This window comes from Vespula vulgaris, chromosome 23 (genome assembly GCF_905475345.1).
Source record: "Vespula vulgaris chromosome 23, iyVesVulg1.1, whole genome shotgun sequence".
Classification (NCBI taxonomy): Eukaryota; Metazoa; Arthropoda; class Insecta; order Hymenoptera; family Vespidae; genus Vespula; species Vespula vulgaris.
In genome coordinates this window covers 2,528,286-2,552,613 of record NC_066608.1, presented here as the reverse complement: position 1 = coordinate 2,552,613, position 24,328 = coordinate 2,528,286, and the positions used below count along the sequence as shown (strand labels likewise).

The following is a 24,328-nucleotide window of genomic DNA, read 5'->3' as shown; positions in this document are numbered from 1 at the left end:
ATAGGGTGTATCCGAATAATCCTTTCCGTAGAAACTTTGAGAATAATTTCGAGAAAATCAAACAAGTAGAAAGTGTCATTATGGACGTTGACAATTGGAATACGATTGCTTTTTGAGGTTAACTAGATCCGCCATTTCTTTTTCTTGTTTTGCAAATGGCCGCAAAAATTGTCACGCGTTAAATAGCTTATTGATCTCTTCTTCCTTCTTCTTTTCTTTTCTGAATCCCTCGTGATTCCTTTAACCTTCCTTCAAACCGCACTTCTTACGCAAAATATAAAAGAGTTAAAGAACGACGCATCGAATTTGAGAGATCTAAACAAGTAAATAATATTCTTATAAACGTTGACAGTCGGAATACGATTGCTTTCTGAGGTTAATCGACATTTTCTTTTTTCTTGCCGTAAAAACACGGCCGTAAAAATTGTAAATCACCTAGTTTCTTTTTTCTTTTTCTATTGCGAATCTCTCGTGATTATTCTAACCTTCTTTTAAACCGCATACGAAAAGGAAGAGAAGAAAGAAACATAAACAAACATAAAGAAACACACACATATATAGAGTTTATAACTTTCCTATAGGATTTGACATAATAATGTTCTCCAACCCTTCGACTAAAAACTTTTGAATCGTCATAACTCCGGAAACAAATATCATATTTTTGAATCCCATGTTCGTAGGGTTCCACAGTTCATTTTCTACGTGTTCAGGTTTCTAGAAATTATTCCCAAAGTTTATACGGACCAATTTGTTATACCCTATACATACAAACATACGTACATATATACATACATATATAAGATTTATATACATATATGTGTATATACGATGCACATATCGCGATTCTAAAATGACGTTAAGCCACGCCCCTCCTTTATCTTCCCATCGTGACCGTTATTGAGAATCTATGGGAGAGATCGCGGGGCCAATTAGTAGGCGGCGGGATGGATCGTCCGTTAGAAGTGCGCTACTGGAATGGTCCATTAGCCGCCTTAGGTTCTGAATTCACTCGAGTCATTTCGTTTTACTTTACTTCGAATTAATATACGATCTTCTCTTCCACCAACCATTAAAAACTTAGATCCGTGCTTAGACCCGTCTAAAGAAAAGGAAAAAAGAAAGAAAAAAAAAAGAAAAAAAAATGTATCGACGATGGAACATTGTGTATACTACCCCCTTCCCCTTTCCCACCTACGTCGATCTCACTTTCTAAATTCTAATTCGCCCTAATCTCCTTTCGTTTCCAACTCTAACCATCTCTCTTCATCTTCATCTTTCTCTCTATTCGATGATTTTGTATATCTTTAAGGATTATCGTTGCTTATTCGATGTTATATATTTTATGGTTAATCGATTTCATAAGTGTTTTCTTGTTTAGGTTAAAAAGAGAAAATGCGAACGAAATGAAAAGGGATTCGTATCAAATATTATCTGTGTTTGTAAATCAGTAATTAATGATATCGATGTGTTCCACGTATTAGATATCTGTTAATTCTAATCTCTTTTAGTCGTTTGATCGAAACTATTGTTATAGATATAATTTAATCGTATTAAATATATTATATACAATATTATATAATAATATTATTATATTTTAGTATAGGATTATTTTAATTATATTAAGATATAATAATGTTACGTGTTAACATAATTAATATTAATATAATTAATATTTAAGGAAATATAAGATATAAGATATAATTTGACACTGACATTGATTGTTTTTCATTGTCAAAGTAAAAGAATGGAATTTGTATCTTCCGGTTACGCATTCCAAAGTATTTATCTCTTCTTTTGCAAACTATTTTCTCGATACTATTTCAAAAAATACGAAAGAGGAGGAGTAGATAAATTGCTTCGATCCAATCGCAAGGATCTATTCCACGTTTGTATATACAGGATGTTTCAATTTCGAAACTACGTTTTATCTATTTTAATAATACTAATTCTAACGATAATAATAATAATAATAATAATAATAATAATAATAATAATAATAATAATAATAATAACAATAAAAACGACGATTGTCTCTTTAAAAAATTTCCATAAAACATATCAATAACTATCAAAGACAATATTTAAAATTCGGATTATTTCTATCCCTCTTTTTTGTGATATTTCTAATAAAAATATTTTCTATTTATACAATATCTATCGATCATCTAATATTTCTATAAATATGAATTTTTAATTGTTAAATCAGAAAGAAATGGTAGCTTAGAAATGATCTTTCTTAGAAACACGCAGTATATTCAACTTCACCATAAGAAACGAACGCGTTCGATTATACTTGTATATACGTATATACATATTTATGTGTGTATGTGTGCGTATATATATATATACATCGGAACTTCGTGCATAGCTAATGCGCTTGATCGAATCGCCCGCGTGATAACCATAATCACGTAGAAGTTCGCGCGTATCGTCAAGTAGAGTATAACGTATATCACGTATACGTCGGCACGGTGAATTTCACACAGTTTTCTCAGATAAAACGTGATTCTATGAAGTATTGATCTTTACTAAGTCGTAAATTGCCCTAAAGGGAAATAAGTATCGCGTGATTGCTCGTTGCTTAAGGGCGAGTCTGATGTAATTTAAGGAATGTCAAAAAGTTCTCAACATAACAAAAAGAAATCTAATACCCGCTGATCTATATAAGACTACAGGGTGAATCAAAAGTCGTTAAATGGATCGAATGTTCTTACTTGATTACAAAAGATCAATTTTTTATCTCGGTGATTTTTCTTTTATTTATGATTAGAATATTACGAGCAAGACTTGTATAAAATTTGAGAAAAGAAAAGAAAAGAAAAGAAAAAAAAACGAAAAGAGAAGATAATCAGAATTTTTCGAAAATCTTCAAAATGTAATCGATTTTTAAAATCCTATAGAAAACTTTTGTTATATTTAATATTACGCAAGGAGAATAAGTGTAATAAACGTACTTTAAAAAGATTAAGAATAATCAATCAGTTAACTTGTTTGATCGTAAGTTATCGTCTCTCATTGATCATAATTAAAATTGTTTGCTTATATATAATATTATAAACATATAAATATATGAATATCATATTATATATCATTGATATATTATAACATTATACTTTGATTACATAAGTCTTGTATTCAGTACGAGCTTAGTTGCAAAGTTGCAGAATATATACGTAATATATACAATAATATATATATATATATATATTATATAATTAAACAGGCATAATATATATATATATTTATATTTTATATACGTATTTATATATTTATATAATTTATAATTATTTATATTTTATATATTTGTGATATTAAATAGTTAAATATATTATATCATTCACCATTTCTTGAAATCGCATCTATGGCATTTACTATAAAACAAGAGCACTACATACACTGTTTCACGGAACAACTCGTTCCGCGAGTACAGATGAATGATAAGGAGAAACGATAACGGGTCTTCGGCGGGTGGGCGGACATACATTTGCAGAAGCGATCGAGAATCGATCGAGAGCAGCTTCCGGTTATACGATAGAGATATGTGAAATTATATGATGCCGGCTTTCTAAGGAATGATCTTTGAACAATTTTTCCAATTTACTTCATATTTTCAATCGATAATGATCCCCAATCTAACCCCAAGTCTATTAAATTAATTAATTCCATTATTGATATAAATTTGAACGTGTAATACAAATTAAAATGTTATAGTTTTCACAATATTTTTTCTTTCTTCCTTTTTTTTTTTCTTCTTTTTAATGAATATATCTTTTATATATTAAATCAGGAAAATATTTGATAAGTAGATTATATAATAACGATATATGAAAGATAGATATATGAAAAATAATTATAAATTATCATAATCATTATTAGACTACAATATAGAAATGTTAGATTGAAATAATGATATAAATTTGATCGAAATCGAAAGATTTTATTGACACAAAACGAAAAACAAAGGAAAACAAAGAAAACAGAAAAAAAGAAATAAACCTAATCGAGACTTGAACATTTTCGATATTAAACAAGTACATAAAATTGAAATAAATCTTAAATGCTTTAAATGAATAACACATTTGCATATTAAATGATGAAAACATATATATATATATATATGACAAATACAAAACACAGTGATCTGTATCAATATAAAAAAAAAAAAAATTACAAAGAAAAAAAAAACAAAGAAAGAAATATGCGTCAATAAATTTTAGTGTTGTTCCATAAGAAGAATATTAATAGAGGAAAATGAAACGTAATCAAATAAATTGTTATCGATGAATGAAAATAAAAAAAATGTTCGCAAAGTACTATCTACGTAAAGTACTATCTACCGTGTGATCGAAAAAAAACGGAGGAAGGAAAACGTAAGAATAATAATAATGAAAAAAAAAAAGGAACATTGTATAGAATATAGTAGAATATCTGAATATATATCTAAAGAACGAAATTCATGATAAACGTATCTCCGTTATAGTTGGAGGCAGCTCATATACGTTAGAAGGAAATATATCGACGTGCTTAAAGCCGTCTAACGGCGCCTGCGCGCATGGCAGCAGAATTCGCGCCATAAAGAGCAACTTATGTTAACGCGGGAAACAGAAAGCTGTTGTAGGTAAAGGAATAGCATATACATGTATACGTATATATATATATTATATTATTATAATATATATAATAAAATGATTATATATATTTAATAATGCATATATTTAATAATTGTATATATTCAATAATTAGATATAAAATATATATATATATTATAATATACATATAAAAGATATATATTATATTATATATATGTATATATATATATATAGATATATATATTATGTATGTAAGTATGTATGTATGTAAATAATCCTTTGGTGTAAATTGATGATAAATTTCACAATCACTTTGAAAACGTTTGATACAAGTATATAAGTAGTATAAAAGAGACTTAACTAATCACAATATCGTTGGTCAAACATAAGTTTCAAATTGGAGATCGACTTTCTCCGAGAAAAGATTTTTCTTTGGTTTTCTTTTCCTTTTTTTGTTTCTTTCTTTCATTCGTGTATTTATTTATTTATTTATTTATTTATTTATTTACTTACTTATTTTTTACCTTTTTTTTGATCATTATCTTCTTTCTATCGAAGCTGTGTATAATTATTTACGATCGATGCCGATAAACGTATATAAACGCAACACGATAAACGATTACTTTTATTCCTATGTTATTTGTAATACTGTGCGTCCTCGTACGAGAGGAATCCAGGAGAACAAGTAAAAGTTAACACTCGCATTCCTCTTCTACTCGACGGAACGTAATTCAACGACTTTCTTGTATCTTTTTTTGTAGGAGATGCTTCTTTATACAAAAAAAAAGAAAAAAAGAGAGAGAGAGAGAGAGAGAGAAAGACAGAAAGAAAAAAAGATAAAAAGAGATATAGAGAGAACACACATTGATATCAATAAATACATTTACTTAACCATTCTTATAAAAAAAGTAGCTATCTGTATAATCATAAAAAATAAGTATAAATATTTGAATCGATCTGTAAAATTCGACTGTTAATTACACACTTTTGTAATTACGCAGATATTCGACACGTCGTATTTTTTTCACTTTAATGAAAGAAGAAGAAAAAAAAAGAAAAAAGAAATCCGAAACAAACAAACAAACAAACAAACAAACAAACAAACAAACATAGAAAAGAAGACAGACAGAGACAGAGACAGAGACAGAGATAGAGAAAGAAAAAGAGAGAGAGAGAGACAAAGAGAAAATAATCACTTCTGTTCTACTTATCGTCGCAATTCATTTTAGTAATCATGTTCAAAGAAGATCAAAGGCTTGCTTCGAATGGAATCAATGCAACGCAATTAAACGCATAAGGAAAATCCTCTTGGCACCGTTAATAAAGGTTGGGATCGAACGAAAGCGAGGCAGCTTGATAATCGGGCGAGGCACATCGATCACTTGTGCCCGGGGAGGAATTATCGATTGGCCCCGGCGAAACCTTACTCGAGAACCACACCGTGATACGATGTCGAACAACTTCTCTTGGGATCTAGGTCGTACCCTGAATTCTACCTGCGTGGACTTACGTACTTACCTACTACGCGTACATCACGTAATTGCTCACGTACTTGAATCGCGATGTAAGGGTTACGCGTTTCTAAATCGACCATTTCCGATCTAACAATTATAGACAGTCTCCAATAGATTATACTTTATACGGTTTATTATTATATTATTATTATGTTATGAAAGTTTACTACGTGATTACATATAAATCAATTTATTTTCTTTCTCTCTCTCTCTCTCTCTTTTTTTATTTTATTTTTTTTTATACGTGATTTTATAAATAAGACTTCGTCTGTGGGGTGATATCGTGTTTTTTTTTTTTACTTTTTTTTTTATTTTTTACACGTGATTTTATAGATGAAACTTCATCTGTGCGGTTATATTCTCCTTTTTACTTCCTTTTTTCTTTTTTTCTTTCTTTTTTTTTTTGTACGTGATTTTATAAATAAGATTTCGTTTGTGGACTAATATCCTTTTTCTTTTCTTCTCACTTTAGATTTAAATTTATAGAAAGTTTCTATGCTCGCTTAAAATGTATTGAAGAAAGGGATGTCTCATTGATTCGTCTAATGAAATATTTATAATTCATTTCTATCGAGTTATTATTTTAAAATTATTTTTAATTATTATTTTTATTTAATACAGATGTTTAGTTTACATATAGTATGTATATATAATAGTTTTTTTTGATAATCAATATTAAAATGAAATCGATGCGACGTGACATCTAAAGATCTCTTGTTATTACCGATTTGGATTTAAATATGTATCTAAAAATATTTAGAAAGATTTTATTGGAATTGATTTTTTCTTTTTTAAAAATATTCTAAACATGATGTAATATGTTCAATGAAATATAGTTTGGCAAAACTTATATCGTGATTATTAGTTCTAACGAGTTATAAATATTTTTACACGTCGATCAATATTAAATGATTTTTTTTAAATTTGCTTAAAATATGCGGACTTGATAAAGAAGTTTTTAGACTTATAACTTCATAATCTGAAAAAAGAATCTGCTTAAAAAAGTCTCGAAAAGAAGTAATTGATTTTTAAACTCGTTTGGAAACTTTCGACTAATCCTGTATTTTCCTATCTCTCTCTTTTTAATCGGTTATAAATATTTTTAAAGGTTAGTAAAAATTAAATGACTTTGTAGAAATTTGATTAAAATATATGGACTTCGTAAAAAAGTTTTTAGGCTTATAGCTTTATAATACGAAGAAAAAATTAGCTTAAAAAGTATCGAAAAAGTGTAATTGATTTTTAAATTCGTCTGGAAACTTTCGGTTCACCCTGTATCTTTTTGTCCTTGTCATTTTAACGAGTTATGATTTATGCAAAAAATTAAAAAAAAGAAAAAGGATACAAAGAACATTGTATTCTTACGATCAATAATACTAAAGATTATCATTATATATATGTATATATAATATTATATAATAATAATTATATATATTAAATTTAGCAATTCTTATGTTTTCTCTTGGATAAAAAAAAGTTAAGCATATAAAATTTCAAAAAAAAAATGACAGAATACATTCCCTTCTTTATATTTCCTTTAACAATTTAAATAAGAATTTAACATTCTAAGTTAACTGTTACATGATTCATACAGTTTCCTTGAACATTAAAAATTTTCTTAAGAAATTTTAGAAAAATAATAAAAGTAAAATAGAAATAAGATATCGAGTTTCGAGTAGTTACGTCGTCGATTATCGTGTAATGTTATTCTTGTAATTGACTCGACGACTAGGAGCTTATCTTGGTGAATTAGAAAGACAACGAATTACCTCGAAATCGAAATAATAACGTGCGAGGATAAAATGTTAGGGTGTAATACGATATGCGCGTGTAAAGTCGACGTGGTAATCGTTGTGGAAGGTTCGTAAAGTTTATCGCATGTCGAATGTAACGGAACTCGCAATACTTTTTTTATTTTTTGCACTTTTTTTTTTTTAATTTCAAATTCACACACCATCGTAGCATTTTACGCTATACACGTTCCATACAAGCGAACTAACAATTTCGTAATTTTCTAATTACAAGGCTAAGGTGCATGTGATAACGGTGTTGTAATTTATTTGTATGTGTTATTAGGGAACATTAGGCTAGTGAACGAACTCGCACGCATGCGATCCTTTTTAAAATAATTATCGATCGGTATAGTCAATTATTTTCTATATCTACGATGTAAGAAAATTCATTTTCTCGAGTATAAAAAGAAAATGCTAATGCGAGTTAACAAAGTTTCTTCCGGATTTTCAAGCTAACAAATTGGAACCTGTTGCACGAACTTCATTTGTAAAATGATCAGCAAACTTGTCGAGGTTTTAAATCGATTTGTAAACGTACCGATAATCAAACTTTCGTCAAAATTAACGAGAGCGTATATATAATCTACGCGAATGATTTCTTCGTGATATATTGTTTAACATTAGAGCTAGTAAACGAACTCGTGCGTATACGATCCATTTTAAAATAATTATCGATCAGAAATAGTCAATTATTTTCTATACCTAGGATGTAAGAATTATACATTTTGTCGAATATAAAAAAAGAAAATGTTTGGAGTTAACAAAACTTCCGGATTTGAACTAACAAATTGGAACCTTTTGCTCGAACTTAATTTGTAAACGTCCAGATAATCAAAGTTTCATCAAAATTAACGAGAACGTATGCGTGTAACTTACAAGTGATTTATTCGTATGTAATATTATTCAAGATTGGGATTACGAACGAACTCGCGAGTACGTGATTTTTTTTTTTAATAATTATCGATCGGTATAGTCATTTATTTTCTATATTTACGATCTAAGAAAATTCATTTGGTCGAGTATAAAATGGATAACGTTTCGAGTTAACAACGAAATTTCCGGATTCGAATGAATGAATTTGGACCTGTTGCACGGGAATGTTAATTTGCGAAATGATGGGCAAATTTGTCGGAGTTTAAATCGATCTATAAACGTTCTGATAATTGAAGATTCGTCAAAATTAATGAAAGCGTATGTAACGATATGACGAAGCATATAATTCTATATCGATGCTATCATTTTATATTGACAATGGCAAATAGATTATTGCAATGAAGCAAATGGAGAAATAAATGGAAAATCTAGAGAGAACGTTAACTTAAATTATCGTCGTTTAATTGAAAATCTCTATGCGTTTTCACGGACGATAAATTACGAGATACGTTTGAACTCACCGCTAAAATATATCGATTATCTATTATTGATGGATACTTAAGAGATTTAAAGAGAGAGAGAGAGAGAGAGAGGGAGAGATGTAGAAGTAGATAACATTCGAAATGTTGTACAGAGAATTGAAAGGTATTTTTTTTTTTTTTCATATGAAAAATTTATATTTTAGTCTTCTTATCTTATTTTATATTTCGACTATGAAGATATAAAGAATTGTCTTTTTCTTTTATTTTTTTTTTAAATAGATTTTTTAAAAATTCGTACCGTTTTAAATAACTACGCTCGATAAATTTCTCTTTGAGCTATAGGACGTGTATCCAAGTTATGAAAATTTCGAGAAAGCGAATTTACGAGAGTAAAAAAAGAAATTGTTTTCTTTTTTTAATCATTCTCTGACACTTCGAAGTCAAGTATAAATGTGTTAAGATAGATTGATAGGAACTTGATGCTTTCTCTAAGCGACGTTAGAAACGTTGGATAGAAAAATTAATTGAAAATTTTTTATTTAAAGGGTGGTTGTTCCGGCTTGATGTCGAAAGAGAAAGGTGTTTAATCTTTCTTATTTTCTTTTTATAACAAAATATACATGACATTTCTTTTTCTTCGTTACTAATTATATTATTTATACTTTAATTACGAGGATACAAAAATTTGTTTCTACATATTTTTTCTTTACTTTCGAGTTTTGTAATCCTTATCGTTTGTAATAATTAAGCTCAATAAATTTCTCTTTGAACGATGATACGTATGTCTACGTAATGAAATTATTATTATTATTAATATTATTTTTGTTTAATAATTCTCTGACATTTCTCAATTAAATGTCATTATTATCCGATCTATCAAATAAATCAAACATTAGTAACAAAACAGACAAGATATTATCACAATATATTCCTAACTACTAATACATGATATTTCCGAAAGTACTTACAATTTACACAAAGCATACGTAACTTATCTCGTTCTCGATAGTTGAATCTAACAATACTCGATACGTCGAAAATTATAAGCTTGAAAATTCTCGCACGTACATATGCGGGTACTTAAATCGAGTACCATCATTTCCGGCAGTGGTTGCTTGCTTGGGTTAGTTGAATTGGTTTGGTCGATAGTGAATCGATCGGATCATCGATCTTTTGGTTTCTCAGTCCATTCGATCGCATCGAACCGATCTCGTTACAACGGAAGGGGTATTAACGAGTACAGACTCCCGATGTATCGATGAGTATTTACCGACTTTACTTACTGACGTGTATTTACTAGTATATTACAAAAGTGGTAACGCCTCTTCTGTGGACGTGCTCGGAAGACATCGGTCGTGCCAACACGTCGTTGTGAACGTTGTTGGGCCCTATGGCCCCAACTGTGTGGGTGGAATGGACCAGAGTCCCACGTCGACTTGGAAAAAGCTAGGTGCGAGCGATCGTGCGAGTGAGCGTGCGAGCGAGCGCACACGTTTCGCGATAATTTATCACGCGTTGAAAACGGCGAAAATTTACGTTCCCCCTTATTCCTTCCTTCTTCGTGCCTTTCGAAACGAACGACGAGCTTAGATAACGCGACTTATGATAATGCCGGTATTTATGCAAAATAGATTCTTCGACCTTAAAGATGCTCCTAAAGATCGTTACGTCGAGATCATTAGTCGCGAGTTTATTAACCTAATTAATATCGGTAGATATTTATAAATATTTTTCTTCTATAAGTAAAATTGTATTCTATTGTTTATTCTTTTTTAGATTTCCTCTCTCTCTCTCTCTCTCTCTCTCTCTTTTTCTTTTTGTTTAAATATTTACGACGAGATTGTAAGTATCAATATGATATTATTGGTATAATATTGATACAATCTATTAGTGTTTTTAATATAATCTTGAAATTATGATAGATATTTATTATATCGTATTAATGAAAAATAAATTCGTCGATCCATTTGTTTGGATCTTCTTTTTCTTTTTTGTATAATTATTTACGACGATATCGTAATTATTTATATAATGTTGAACCGGTGAATCATCGCTGTGATGCATACGTGATATTTAATGTGTCATAATCTATACGTAGCAAGCTAAGTGCATTAACGAGCGTGTTAAACATGAATTCCGCACCAAATCGTACTAATTCAATTTAAGATACTTCGTGATAATACGATTTGAGGATAGTGACACATTTTTAAACATTGATTTAATTTTTATTATTATAGTATATATGTGTCTACGTAAATAGTAAATACTATGTAAATTCTTTTTTCTCTGTAATACCAAATCGGAATAACCACCCAATAAGCAAAAAATAAAAAGAAATTTTCAATTAAATAGAAAATATATCATGAAATACCATAAAACGTAAGCGATAAGATTTCAATAACTCTTCCCTTTTTTTTAATATACTCCGTGATCTTTCTGTTTTTTTTTTTAATTAACATTTCCAACATCGTTCAAAGAAAGCAGCGAGTTCCTATATCAATCTATTTTACTGCAACATATTTATTCTTAATTTTAAAGTGTCAGAGAACGACAAAAAAAATATCTTCTTTTTCCTTCATATTTAAAAGAATAAAAACTAGAAAATTGTCGATTAAATAGAAAATACAGTATGAAATAACATAAAACATAAGCGATAAGATTCCGATAACTCTTCTCATTTTTTTTTTTTCTTTTCAATATACCCCATGATCTTTTTTTAACGAGCATTTCCAACGTCGTTTAGAGAAAGCAGCGAGTTCCTATATCAATCTATTTTACTGCAACATATTTATTCTTAATTTTAAAGTGTCAGAGAAGGACAAAAAAAATATCTTTTTTTTTCCTTCATACTTAAAAGAATAAAAAGTAGAAAATTGTCGATTAAATAGAAAATACAGTATGAAATAACATAAAACATAAGCGATAAGATTCCGATAACTCTTCTCATTTTTTTTTTTTTTTTAATATACCCCATGATCTTTTTTTAACGAGCATTTCCAACGTCGTTTAGAGAAAGCAGCGAGTTCCTATCAATCTATCTTACTATAACTGACACCACGGGCCATATCCCGGATTCGATATCGAAAGAAGGAACGGCAGAACGGAGAAGCCGAGAAGGTTCTAACTAAAGCGTTATGTGCTACAGAAAACGCAGATAAGTTTCACGCCGAGGATTAGTTTCGCCTTGGTCTCTATGGTGACGTAGCGGCGGCGGCGTTGCGAACGACTTTATCGTCGAACGAACGGTCGTAAAGAGTCCGACCGACCGCTTTCACGAACAAACTCCTTAGGCTAAGTTACGCTCTCGTGCTTAACCACGACGAACTAGACGTTTTGATCTGTGTATTAGAGACTTCTAAGTTCTACGGTATCGACCGGAAAAGGAGCAGCCTCATGTCTTCCTTGATCTCCTACCACCTACCTATTTTCATTTAACTTGGCGATAAATAAACCTAATAAATTTTTAATAAAACAATTAATTTACGATATAACATCGATTAAAATTAATGATGGAGTATTAATATAGAGATTAATACTATTTACCTGGAATCTAATAAATTTAGAAATGTTAGTTCAAGAAAAAGAAAGAATAAAAGAAAAGAATTTTTGGATAGTAAGTAGTGAGATATTAAAAATTGATGTGTACAATGATAATCACAAAGAATAAATATGATACTGAGATATTATTATAATAATAATAATAACGATAATATAAAGTAATATAAAATAGAATATAAAATGTAAGAGTGATAAGACTGTAATAGTAAAAAAGATAAAAACAATAATAATAATAAACAATTAAAATAAGAATGCACTAATAAAATAATAAAAAAAGAACATTTATTTTTTATACAGCATATCATAGAAGCTTTAAATTCTTATTTTTCTTTTTCTTTTTTTTTTTTTTTCATTTTCACAAACACACATGCATACGTCCGAAATGGTCAGAATGTTTTTATTACTCTTCCTTATACTTCATATTTTTAATTGCCTCTCACCTTTCTCTTTTATACAGAACACGAACAAACAAATAAGAGTGATACGTTTAAATTAATAAATAAATCAATCGTACACAGAAAAGAAAGAGAGAAAGAGAGAAAGAGACGAGCGAGCTAATCGTTCGAAGTCTCTCGAGATTTCTCTCGATGCAACGACGTTCAATGATTTACGTACCAACCTCTAATTGATCCAACCGTCTCGATACCTATCCGCCGGCATAAAACTAATTTTCTACTCGTTAAAATGCCCTATGTCGATACAATTTCCACGCTGTCTATCCCATAATAGACGAAATCGTATCGATTTCGAGTAGGAAATGAACGAATGTAATCGAGCATTCGTATAATTGATTGTGTACATTTCCTGTTATTGTTCTATTTATCAAGTTTTTCCTAACGTTCATCAATTTCATCTAAAAATTTTAATAGAAAATTATATTGCATTCATTGACGTACATTTCCTCTTACACTCGTCTGTATGTATATATATATGAATTAAGATTTCCCTAATACATCACATATTTTTTCATTAAAGAGAAATTTAGATGAACGATTCGTTTCTTTGAGAAAAATTTTCGATTTTACAGAAAAGGAATTTCTCTAAATTCTTTTAAAAATACGATAACATTGATTAGCGATACAGTACATATTTCATAAACAATATCTCTTATATATCTCCAATAATACAAAATTGTTTCAATATCGTTAAACGGCGTTCATTAAACAGTTTTATCATCCCTAACGATTATATCTGAACGTTTCGAATAAAACATCTGATCGCTGTTAACGAAAACAATAAAAAAAAAAAAAGGAAAAGAAATAGAAAAAACAAAAAAAAAAAAGAAGAAAAGTAAAAAAGATATTCCAGACGAAGCTCGAACAAAATTGAAACGTCTAAAATTTGCTGGCAAATTTTTTTTATAACAAATGTGATCCATTAACTTCTCCGTTTTATATACATACATACTTACATACATACGTATATTTTTTTTTATATATTTTTCTCTCGAATTGCAACAACGATTCGTTTCGGAGCAACTAATCGACGACAAAGCTGCAGCTTCGCCAACTACGGGATTACAGTTAGATACTCGAGGATCCGGCCAGCTGGTATGCCAGAGGAAGGAAGAATAAACGACAAAGGCGATTGCACGAGAGAGAAAGATACAGAGAGAGAGAGAGAGAGACAGAAAGAGAGAGAGAGAGAGAGAGAGAGAGAGAGAGAGAGAGAGAGAGAGAGAGAGAGAGAGAGAGAGAGAGAGAGAGAGAGAGAGAGAGAGAGAGAGAGAGAGAGAGAGAGAGAGAGAGAGAGAGAGAGAACCAGAAAGAGAGACAGAAAGAGAGACAGAAAGAGAGACAGAAAGAGAGAAAGAGATAAAGAAAGAAATAAAGAGAAAAAGAGAGAGAGAAAGAAGGGGAGAGAGAGAGAGAGAGAGAGCAATGTGGTGGACAACGTTCTGCCAATGGAACGTTTCGCGTTACAATAAGCGAACGTGTTTAGTATTCGTGTAATACAAGCGGTCTTCCTATTGAGTACCAAAGTCACGTGTTTCGTACTTGTCCTACGAGTCTGGTAAAGACAAGCACGATGACAGAAAACGAAAAAATGAAGGAACGAAGGAACGGATGGACGAACGGACGAACATTGAAAAAGAAATGAGAAGAATGGAATTTTGAGAAAAAAAAAAAGAAAAATAATTGCTTTTCGAAAATCCGATGAGATAGTTGGGACGTTATTGTTAAGTGAGATATGCTCGGGATTTATGTATATAACGAAAGGAAACAAGTTAAGAAAAGAAATATGAAGAATGAAAGAAAGAAAGGAAATATTTTTTTACGGGCTTGTCTGGTACTTACGAATTTATTCGATAAGATTTTAATAATATTGCAAGATATATATATTTTTTATATTGATAGTTATAATAGATATTTATTTATTATATCGAAGAAAAAATGGAGATATGATTGTTATTGATTAATAAGGATTATTATTAATAAGATTTTTTTATATATGTGTGTGTGTGTGTATATACGTATGTATATGTTAAGCTTCTTTTGTAAAATATAATAATTATTATTAATCGATTGTTAACAAGGTAAAGTTTTTATATTGCTCGTTATATTAATTTTGTTCTTTTTTTTTCTTTTTTTTTTTTTTTATAAATACCTATCACACTACAGTATAAATTCGAAGATAATATGTTTTGTCATTTAAAACGCATTTGTTTCTTTCAAGCCTTTACGCTCTTTAAAATTCGAACGATTTCGCCTTTGAAATATTACCATTCATAATTCATTTACACCTGTCACTCGTAAGAAACCTATTGTGTAATAAAAACAGCTGCGAGAAAAAACTGTTTAGATCCATTGTTTAGATCCACTATTATTTCAAACAATTATTATGTTAATCAATATGCCTGTCAATACTGACAATACCAACCAAATATTTCTTACCTTCAATTAATTCATTAAAAACAGAAATATTCGACGATATTAAAGGCCCACAAAAAAAAAGAAAAAAGAAAAAAGAAAAAAAAGAAGAAGTACTTGGCTTTTCGTTCTCAACAATTTTTATTTTTTCGAAAGAAAATCATTTCTCCCATTTATTCCAAATCCTTCCCAGATGATATATCTCACGAAACTTTTTTTGCAAAGAAAATCATTTTTCTTTCGTATCGTTAACCCAATCCCTTCCCTACCAATCAACAACATACCTCCTCTTAATCTAATCAAGCTAAAAAAAAAATATAATATAAAAACAAATACGTGATATAAACTGCGAACGATAAGTACCATATTGCACAAGAATCTTCAGAAGCCAACGGTAGCTAACAAAAGAGTCAAGGAACGAATCAAGAGAAGATTAACGTTTGCAACGTATGTATTCAACACCGGATTACACAGAAAATGGACGTCTTACGTTCCTTAAGTTTCGTCCTAACGATCGAAGTTTATCTTTTCTGATTTATTCCTTACTCTCTCTCTCTCTCTCTCTCTTTCTCTCTTTTACTCTCGACTACTCGAGTTCTTCCTTCCTGCTTTTAAGAAGTGCTTAAGCTAGCCTAATCGGCTACACGCTCGCAACATTGCCAACTATGGGATTACAGTTATCTACATGGAGATATCCTTACTATATATATATATATATATATAGTACACACACACGTACACATATAAACAAGAATATGTGTTCGTGAATATAGCCAGCTGATCCTCGAAGGAACGAAGAGAGAAAGGAAGAAGGAGAATCCACATCGAGGAGACGGAGAATAAAAAAAAAAGAGAATAGAAAAGAACATACAACTACAGCTATAGCTACAGCTATAGTAACAGCAACAGCAATAACCTCCCTCCCCCTCCTACCCTCCTACCCTCCTCTTATCGTAGTATTCTCGTTGGTAGCTACGTAAATGGACGAAAGCAGGAGGAACACGTCGTTGAAGCGGTGCGAAACGACGGTATGTATGTCTTTCAAATTTAATTAACGTCTTCCCCAACAAAGGACATTGTCTTAATACGGTCATGCGTTTTACGCCCGAATAGATCGTCTAATATAGCTTAGTAAATAAAAGACGAAGTTATCTTCTATAAACTATCATGATCGGTTAAGTTTTACTGTCGTACGTATATATGTCTGTTAAACGCATCAGCTGTTGAATTGTTAATTGTAAATATTGTTTTATTGTAAATTATATATGCGTATGTATCCTTCGTGTTATCCTTTATTACTTTATTCATCTACTTTTTTTTCTATTTTTTCTTGCAATTTGGATATTTCAATTAATCGGGTAATAGATTAAATTAACGTGTACGATTGGTCATTTAGATATTTGAATTGCGTTCGTTGTTTATTTAATAATCATCTACACTTGACGACGTATTTTTATCTTCGATTAATCGAAATTTCGATATGACGTTTTATTTTTTAACGGATATATTAAAATTTTAGTCGTTACAAATGAAACGTTAAAAGCACAGAAAGAATTATTTTTGACATTTTAAGAATAGGAATACTATCGAATAGTGAAATGTTTTTTTAATGAAGAAACTAAACATTCACGAATTAGATAAACGAACGATAAGAGTGTTGCTGATTGATTAAAAAGGATTATTTGAAACGACTTAAACTTAATTTATTCATTCCCTCTTCACAACTCTACAAACTCAAAAATACTATAATAAAAATAAAAATACAAATCAAAATATTATTTGAGTATAATCCGTATTAAATAAACAAATGATAAATTTTTAATAGTTACAAAAGGATTATTTAAAACGACAAACTAATTTATACATTCCCTTTTCACGACTCTATATAAGTCTCAAAACTATTGCTCGCGCAATTCGAGTATAATCCGAATTAAATATACGAATGATAAATTCTTGTTAATTGAAAATGATTATTTAAGAGGATTTACAATAATTTATTCATTTCCCTCTCGGCAACTCTATAAACTAAAAAGTACCGAGCAATACGAATATAATCCGAATTAAGTAAACAAATAACAAGTCCACGTTGAAATTATTACTTAAGACGATTTAAAATAATTTATTTATTCTCCATTCGCCTAACTCCACAAACTCGAGACTACCAAGAAATTCTAATAATAATCGGAATTAAACAAACAACTGATAAATTCACGTTGAAATTATTAGTGAAGACTAACGAAAAATATTTTATTAATTCGCGTATGACAACTTTATCGATTCGAAAAAAATATCGGATTATTTAAATATCGAATAACAGCGTGGATTTGAATTTGACCCTAACATCGACGTTAAAAATCGACGACAATAACGACGAGGACGTCGTTGAACGGATATTATGATCAACATTTTTAACAAACCCTATCGACCAAGTTGGTTTCTGCAATTTGTGTACTTGCTGTATAAATCTTAACGGTAGATAAGGTATGTCGTTAGGATGGAATCCGAAATACTCTGTAATGTTTATCTCATGGTTAAAGTTATTTTAGCGGATGAACTATCACACCGACATTCCATAGTTGCTTTATTCACTTTTATTAATCGTATACCGTTCGTTGACAAAACGGCAGCCTTGCGAAGCTGGGGAGAGTTACAGTTAGACGTAGGTATCCTCGAATCCGAGCGTATATAGAGAAAAGAGAGAGAAACAGAGAGAACCAGAGAAAAAGAGAGAGAAAGAGAGAGTAAGAGAGAGAGCTAAGAAGAGTGAAGAAGAAAAAGAGAAGAGAAGAACGAGATGGTGAACGGAAGAAGAGAAAGAAAAGGATGAGAAGAAGGATAAGGATGAGGACTAGAAGGAGTAGAAATAGGATGAAAAGAGAGAAAGAGAGAGCGAGAGAGAAAGAGAGAAAGAGAGAGAGGTCCGGGAAGATTCAAAGTACGTAAATAGATGCAACTCGGGAAGGATGCGGGGGCGTGTGAACCGAACTTAAAAGGCCCACGTGATGGTGGTGGGTGTGCCTTCTTGGCTTCCGCATACTCCTCCGTAGTCAACGCGAGTCTTATCTTCTCGCAACGAAAGCAAAATGCTAAATGTTCTTCTCTCTATATACGTATGTATGTATAGATACAATACATAGATAAAATACATAACACATATATATGTGTATTATATATATTATATATATATGTAGGTATATATTTCTTTACGTAGACATTTCTCATGCGGATTTATGTGGAGCGACGTATTGTAAATCGTAATAAAGCGGAGATCGCGTTGAACGAAGACGAACGGCTTCTCCTTCCTTCTCCCTTTCATGGATTTAAATGCTTAGCGGTGTCCCTTTGCCGTGCAGGCGCGTATGTATATTTAACTTGGTATATGTGTTGCGTGTTTGTGTATACGTGTATGTTCTCACCGAGTTAGTAATACCAAGTGACACGAACTTCGTGGAATTTCCTATCGTCGTCGCATCGTTCTTTTTAAACAGGATTCACGACAGTAAGAGAGTTCCTTTATAGTTTGAAAATAGCGAAAAGTGTTCCAACTTTTGCTACGTTTCGTGATATTCATTAACTTTTTTCCGATTTCTATATTCTTTTTTATAAGGAAAACTATTAATAACTTTGTTGATTCGTATTTCTATGGTTTGTTTGTGCGTGGGTGTATGCTCGTTTATTTTGTTAATTCAAATGGACGGATAGATTGACTTCGATATTAGATCGAAAATAAGTAGTTATGAAATAATTGTGTTATATCATTTCGAATTTATAAAAAGAAAAAAGAAAGAAAGAACATTGCTTAATAATATTGACGTATTATCTACATCTTATTTTATTTGATCTTCGATGTAATTCTATTATGTAATATTATTATTAGAATTAATTTTATTGAAATTACTTTTGTTAATATAATTTATTAGGTATCATTATTTTTCATTTTATATGTGAACTTTTCAATACTTTTCTTTTTTGTTTGAAGTCTAAATTATACTTGATATGGTATAATAATACTAAATTATAGTATATATGTATATATATATCGGGTGTTGAAAATATAAGGTTATTAATTTCTATCTAGAAAACCAGACATTTTTCAGAAAAAACATTTTTCAAACTCGCTTCAAAATTCTTTCCTTTTCTCCCCTTTCGTTCTTTAAACCTATCTTTTCTATAATATATTGTACATGAAATTATTGTTAAAAACAATTAAATCGATTTGCAGAGGATTCAAATAAAATGTACGAGTATGAATAAAAAAATTATTCAGCCTTTTTATCATTATGCAAAAAAAAAAAAAAGGAAGATACTTTGCAAGAAATTCGAAGATGAGCATAAATAAAAGAATATTGATTTAAATCGTGCGATAATCGATTGAAAATAAAAAAAAAATTACGAGTTATTTGTTATTTTGTTGTTAAATATGATAAATATATTTGTTCGATATTTTAATTGACAGGAGAAACTTACCGGGTAGTGTCAGACCACATGTCAAAACGTGTTCCGGTATGTCATGAATCGTCCTGGGTGAAGTGACTTCGTCGACTCGTTTTTTCGTTCCTGAAACAGAAACCAAGAGGGATCTCGTTACTCCCGCATCCTTTGCAAACACGAGGACCACCCTCACGTTCGAATTCATCCAACAATGTGGGACCCATTATTCGGTAATATGATCGAGTCTACTATATACAGAGATAACGTGAGAGGATGGTATGCAATACACCCCGATAAAACGTTCTTTAAATCATTTCTGTGGGATATCGATTTCTATTATAATATTCTATTGCATAATACAATACGAGATTGTACTACGATATCGATTTCTTTGTCTTTCGTGATATCATGATATATCAAAGAATCTGAAGTTTGGAAGTTTAAAAAGTAAAGTGAAAAGAATCAACATGACCTGGAAAATACGTCAAATTTAATCAATTTGTACTTATCATTGTGCAATATTATTTTCAATTATGGTTTCAAAGATTTTCTGTAACAAATGTTTCGCATCGATAAGTTTAAATGATAGTTCTTATAATTCTTTTTCAAGATCTTTTTTTTTAAGATTGAAAATTCATTGGAATAATGACAGTTTTTTTTTAGATCGAATATTTGTTCAATCCAATTGACAATCAAACTGTATATATATATGAAAAATTATATATCAGAACAACGATCAAACTGTATGTGTGTGTGTACGTATATATCTATATAAAAGAAAGAACGATATTTCAAATGCTCGAATTAACCGAGACACAACTTTCAAAATAAGATCACGTTGATTATAATTAACAATCAAGCTATGATTCAAATCTTGTGAATTTCAAGATACACGTGTTACTAATTTGATCGCATAAAATATCTATATATCCACACAGACACATATACACACTTTTTCGATATCGAACTCACTTAGGAGAGATTTTCTCGTAGCACGAAACAGAAATCAGCTGATCGTGTATAGTCATCATATTTTCTCTTTCTCTCTCTCTCTCTCTCTCTCTCTGTCTGTCTCTCTTTCACGAAACAACTTCACCCTTAAAGCGAATAAAGAGATCAGTAGCAGCCGAATCACATTTAATAGTAAAAGTCGGCACGTTTCACCGAAGTAGTCGCCTCCACCTCCTCCTCTCACCCTCTTTCTCTTTAGAATAATATATCAAACGAATAATAATGTAAATACGTATGGAACATTCATTTCATCGGCTCCACCTTTACTCATACATAGAATACGTACATACGTATATACGTAGAAACATACAACATACATATTATCATCATCTCTATCTATGCAAATGACAGGACGCGATGTTTTCCAATTTGAAAACTTTCCATGGATCTTACCCGTGGAAAAATCTTTCCTCGTTGAAGTCTATTAAGTTCTCTCATTTCGTTTACGTGACGTATATCTAAGTATTTACGTTGTTATACTCGTTTAGACGGGTAGTCGAGAGAAGTTATGAGTACGTTGCACTTGAGTAAACTTACGTGGATTCGCAGGATTAACCTTCGCTCTCGCTTTCTCTCTCTCTCTTTCTCTCTTTCTCTCTCTTTCTCTCTCCTTCTCTCTCTTTATCTTTCCTACTCTTTCTTTTTCTTTTTCTCTCTGTATAGCAGACACTTTGACTTTCCTTCTTCGTCGTATTTTAAACCGAGATGAACGCGAAAGAAGACATACGTAGTAGACTCGAAAGACGGATGCGCCTGCATACTCGCCGCCACTCATCTCGAGACGTTTGCATCGTGAACTTGGTGTCGCGTCGCGTCGCCTCGTCGTCTTCTTCTCTAGACTTCTCTGATATCTTCCTATCTCTCTTTCTTAAAAGCGTTAAACTACGTGGCTCCTCGTAGTATGAAAGAAGCCAATCGCGCTTTCGAATGAAACGTTCGACGTTACCAGCTTGTAGGTAATGTCTTTTAATTAATTTATTCATCATACAACGGGTTAACTCTTCCGAACTTTTATTCCTTATTTTATTTTATTTTTCATTCTTTTCTTTTATCCGTATGCGATTTTATTATTGTTATTATTATTATTATTATTATTATTGTTTATTTATTTTCTTTTTCCTTTTCTTTCCTTTTCTTACAATTTTATCAGGCATACTTCGTCTATTTTTTCTATCGTTTTTTTTTTTACTTTTTTTTATAAAACAAATTAATTTCAATTTGTGTAGATATATATATATATATATAGTTTCTAAGTTTTGTAGACTATCTCATATTATTTATTAGATAATCGTTGTCGCGATAGGATAATAAATGTCGTTTATAATTACTTCCACGTAATAATATTGTAAATGTTAGATACTTCGCTTAAGTTAACATATACCACGTTGATATATCAATCGCGATAGTGACGGATAAAACGTGTTAACGTGGAAATATAGTCATTACTCTATAGGTTATTATGGACGTTTTACGAAACTAGCATTTATTTCTAATTCATGTGGACATGTTTATCGGGTAATATCCGAATTTTCATGATGAAATTAATAAATATTTCACATCGTTGGTATACGTTCTTAATTGGAAATGCTAGGTTTTCTTTTTTCTTTTTTTTTTATTTTGATACGAGAAAATAAAAATAAATAAATAAAAAAGAAACGAAAAGGAAATAAAAACGAAAGAAAAAAAAAAATTCTTTAACGACGGAAAGTAATGATATGTTAAAAATTCTGGCGCCATTTATAAGGAAGCACTAATATCAAATCAGTCGGTAAACTCTCTACTTCATTCGCGGCAATATTCCGTTCAGCCAATTAGTGTTTGCTATTTGCTCATGGGCGTTATTAACCGATTAGAAGACATTTTACTATGGAGGCTAATTGCAGGTTCTCGCGTTCGGATAAGTTTATCGCGTCTCCGTTCTTCCAGGTAAATCGATTCTTTGCGATACAGAGTCGCGATTACTTTCCATCGTGCCTCGTGACGTACGTATATATCAATTAAAATTAAAAAGAAAGTCAATAAAGTGCTATCTCTAAAATCTAGAAATAATTTCTATTTTGTAAATCAATCATAGCGATCTCGTTAAAAACAGAAACGTTTAACAATTTGATAAAACGGTATGTATTTTCGTTTTCCTTCTTTTTTTTTATTATTATTATTATTATTTTTTTTTTTTAAATAATAGAAATATTAGATCCATTAAAAAAGTGTCTCAGTAGAATCGTTTTGAAATGAGATCGAACTTTTGAAATTAAAACGAACAGAACTTTTGTATAAAATTTGTGAAAGATCAGAGAAACAAAATATTAAATAGATATATTTAAACCGAATAAATTCATTCCTACGTTTGTCACGATGTATGCACATACTTAAGAAGAAAATTTCGAAAAATTCTATATCAAAAAAAAAAAAAAGAAAAATATATATATATATATTCCATAAACAACTAAAAACATTTCAATTCGATAGAGAATATTAAACGCGATGCTCGTCACAACTTACGTATCGTAAGAAAGATCGATACAAAAATAAGAAATAGTATTTCGATATAGTAAAATCAATAAAAATACTTTAATTTTATAAATAATTACCAACGAATATATCCCACGAATTGTAAGAATTCTTTACTACATATTTATGCACGCCTATCGTCCACGCGGAATAGTCCATGAGATAGTTTAAAAAAAAAAAAAATGAAAAAGAAAAAGAAAAAGAAAAAAACAAGAAAAGAAATTAAATAAATAGAAATAATATTAAACGCGTAATAAATCAAACGTAGAGGTGCTAGTTAAATGCGTGGAAATTCACGCGAAAATTTCAATGCCGCGAGTCATTATGGGAAGGGCGTTAATGACGTGGGTAATTACCAGTTACCGACCGCTAGAGACAATGGTTGGACGGGTGCATCCACCGACTACTAATAGACCTGAGAAGAGAGTAGGGGCGCGAAAACAAAGCCAACCATCGAGAGTGCGAAAGAAATGCAATTATCATTGATTTATCGCGACGTTCGTGGCATTCTTGGAACTCGTCGATCATCTCGACGTACGAATGAGAAAGAAAGAGATACTGAAATTGCACAATCATTTATTTTCTCTCTCTTTCTTTCTCTTTGTCTTTCTCTTTCTCTTTGTCTGTTCTTTAGAATTATCAGCTTAACAAGAACGAATATAATTCATTATACGAGCTTCAAGTTTGTTTTATGTT

The 24,328-nt window shown here is 30.5% G+C and overlaps 1 protein-coding gene across 5 annotated transcripts in view; it reads right to left on the bottom strand.

Moving 5' to 3' along the window:
* LOC127071818 (puratrophin-1-like) overlaps positions 1-24,328 on the bottom strand; it is a 340,266-nt gene that overhangs the window by 126,238 nt on the left and 189,700 nt on the right. For all 5 annotated transcript variants that reach the window (XM_051011526.1, XM_051011527.1, XM_051011528.1 and 2 more), the window contains one exon: positions 20,147-20,236. In XM_051011526.1, the coding sequence (XP_050867483.1) occupies positions 20,147-20,236 (90 nt within the window). The remainder of the gene's footprint in view (positions 1-20,146; positions 20,237-24,328) is intronic.